This window comes from Helobdella robusta (assembly GCF_000326865.2).
Source record: "Helobdella robusta unplaced genomic scaffold HELROscaffold_109, whole genome shotgun sequence".
Classification (NCBI taxonomy): Eukaryota; Metazoa; Annelida; class Clitellata; order Rhynchobdellida; family Glossiphoniidae; genus Helobdella; species Helobdella robusta.
In genome coordinates, this window is record NW_008703612.1 from 247,311 (window position 1) to 249,916 (window position 2,606).

The following is a 2,606-nucleotide window of genomic DNA, read 5'->3' on the forward strand; positions in this document are numbered from 1 at the left end:
AGTGTGTGTGTACACACACACACACAAACACACACGCGTACATTGCATTCAGTTGCAACCCAGTTGTACATACGATGTAAAACTGGCTATGTTTGTCAAATTGATCAGTACGTATTCGTGTGGTGTGGTGTGTCGTGTCTCATTCGATATTTTCAGCTATCCAACAGTTTGTCATTGTTTTGATTTGTACCATTCAACACAAGTCAGAAGATTACGTCGGAACTTCTTTTGAGAAGTTACTTAAATTTCAACTTAAACTTACCTGTATTATGATATGACAAATTGTTATGTGCGACACACACACAGCAGACATCAACAACACATACACAGTGCATGTAATTTTATGTGAGAGGTGTGGCTTTGTTTGCATTAGAATCCGGTCACTGCGATAACAATGCTCGTTAGAGGTTTGAGAAAGTTCGGATGTGTCCACTTTTAAATGGGGTTTATTCATTGGGTGAAATAATAAAAGATGTCTTCACAACATTAACATAATTTATGAACAAAATTTATAATTTTAATGGAGAAAAGGTTTGCTATTGTTAAAAGAGAGAATAATTTGTTAAAATTCTCTGGATGGTAATATTTTTCTCTGTGTGTGTGTGTGTATGTGTGTGTGTGTGTATTTATTACCCGTAATAAATAACTGACTGTCATTTCGTGTCACCATTCGACATCTTAGTCATTGTATCTTTTTCTTAAACATTGGTTTTAGATTATGACAATAATGGGAACTCTTTTATTTCTTCAAAAGCCAAAATATAAATGAAAATTTCAATTAAATATAAAATGATCAATTATTATAATAGTTAAAAGATTAAAGTAATGGATAATTTAACAATAATAATAATAATGACAATAATAATAATAATAACAGCAAAAATAAAAGCAATAAATAAATAAAATTTAATATTAATTATAAACAATACTTACTGCAATTTAAATAGCTAAATATACAGCATTGCATTTATCAGTCGTCAAATGCTAACTATCGTGCGAGTGATTCTGTGTAAAATTTGGTCATAAAAAAGTTACACGGGTATAGCTGTTTCATGATTAGTAAGTCGAAAATTTCAATTCAATGTTGAGTTCATTTAAGAGTTCTCTCTCTCTCTCTCTCTCTCTCTCTCTCTCTCTCTCTCTTTCTATATAGAGAACATACACATGTGTGTGTATGTGTGTGTGTTTTTTTTATCTTCGTATATATATATATATATATATATATATATATATATATATATAACATTAGATTCAAGTGCTTATGTTGACAAATCCGCTCATGCTATGTGTATGTGTATCAATTTTAATATTATTATCATAGCTAACATTAATTTTGTTATAATAAATAGAATTTTAACTTAATTTATTTTATATAATTTGTATAAATTTGTTTTTTTTTTTAAATAAAAATTATCGTTAATTTGTTTAAATTGTTATTCTTTTGTATTTAAATGTTTGTTTTCATTAAACAAATTTAACTTATAGTAGTAAAATTTTAAATATAATACCTCATGTCTGGTAGAGAGGATACGGATCCGTTTGATTACTTATTTAAGAGTAAATATTCCTGCAATCGTTCATTCGTTCGTTCATTCATTTACTCATTCATTCATTCATTTATTCGTTCGTTCATCCGATCAATCAATCATTATTCATTCATTCACAATTCATAACGGCAGGAATTACATGCATCAGCCATCTTTCGTTTGTTTATTTATCTATTCCTTCGTTCACTCACTCAATTGCCCATTTTTTCACTCTCTCCTTCATTCATTCAATCATTCATCTATTCATTTTAGTTGTAATACTAAAAAATTTGCTTGTTATATAGACCATTCATTCCTATACTAGTTCATCCATCTCTACATTCATTCACTCACTCATCAATTCACTCATTTATTTACTCATTTCTTCTTACTAATGCACTCACTCATACACTCAGTTGTAGTGATAGGAGATTCGACTGTTGGCAAGACCAACCTGCTCTCCAGATACGCCTGGAATGAATTTAACCTGGACAGCAGAAGCACCATCGGTGTTGAGCTTGCCACGAAGTAGCAAATATTATTTTCATCTTATTATTTTTTTATTTTTCGAAATATATTTTTTGTTCATTCTCCGATTACAACTGGCTAATATACTATACGAAGGTATGACGCCTATGCAAAGTTTATATCCATTTTCCAAAAAAAGAATTTTTTTTAAAATATTCTTTTCGCCCTCGTGGAATACCAGCGCCACCAGACTTCTTGTCATTTTTCATGTGGATGATGTACGTCTTATAGGCAATGATTCAGTTGTCGGAAATTGTTTCTTGAGAAGGATTTGGACGTTTTAACAAAGTTTACGATCTTTTTGTGCTCAATCTGAATTTTTGATTTGAATTTTTGAATAAAAACTTCTACCTTTACTTACATTTACCAAAATTCACTGTTGTAACTGGACTACAGTATATAAATTTTTATAAATGTAACGTTGAATTTAACCCTAGCCTAAGAAAAAACACTTATTGTGCTTGGCCACATCTCTGCAGGTGTGATTAGGTACGTCTTTATAACCATTTATCACCATTTAAATTATTGCCAGGACTATTATCGTTGATGGAA

General features: G+C 30.2%; 1 protein-coding gene across 1 annotated transcript in view; it reads left to right on the plus strand.

Annotated features, from left to right (window-relative positions):
* Window positions 1-1,279: 1,279 nt before the first annotated feature.
* HELRODRAFT_187702 (hypothetical protein) overlaps window positions 1,280-2,606 on the plus strand; it is a 2,706-nt gene continuing 1,379 nt past the window's right edge. Inside the window, exons 1-2 of the mRNA XM_009012541.1 lie at window positions 1,280-1,557; window positions 1,943-2,054. Coding sequence (XP_009010789.1) covers window positions 1,512-1,557; window positions 1,943-2,054 — 158 coding nt within the window. The 5' untranslated portion in view covers window positions 1,280-1,511. The remainder of the gene's footprint in view (window positions 1,558-1,942; window positions 2,055-2,606) is intronic.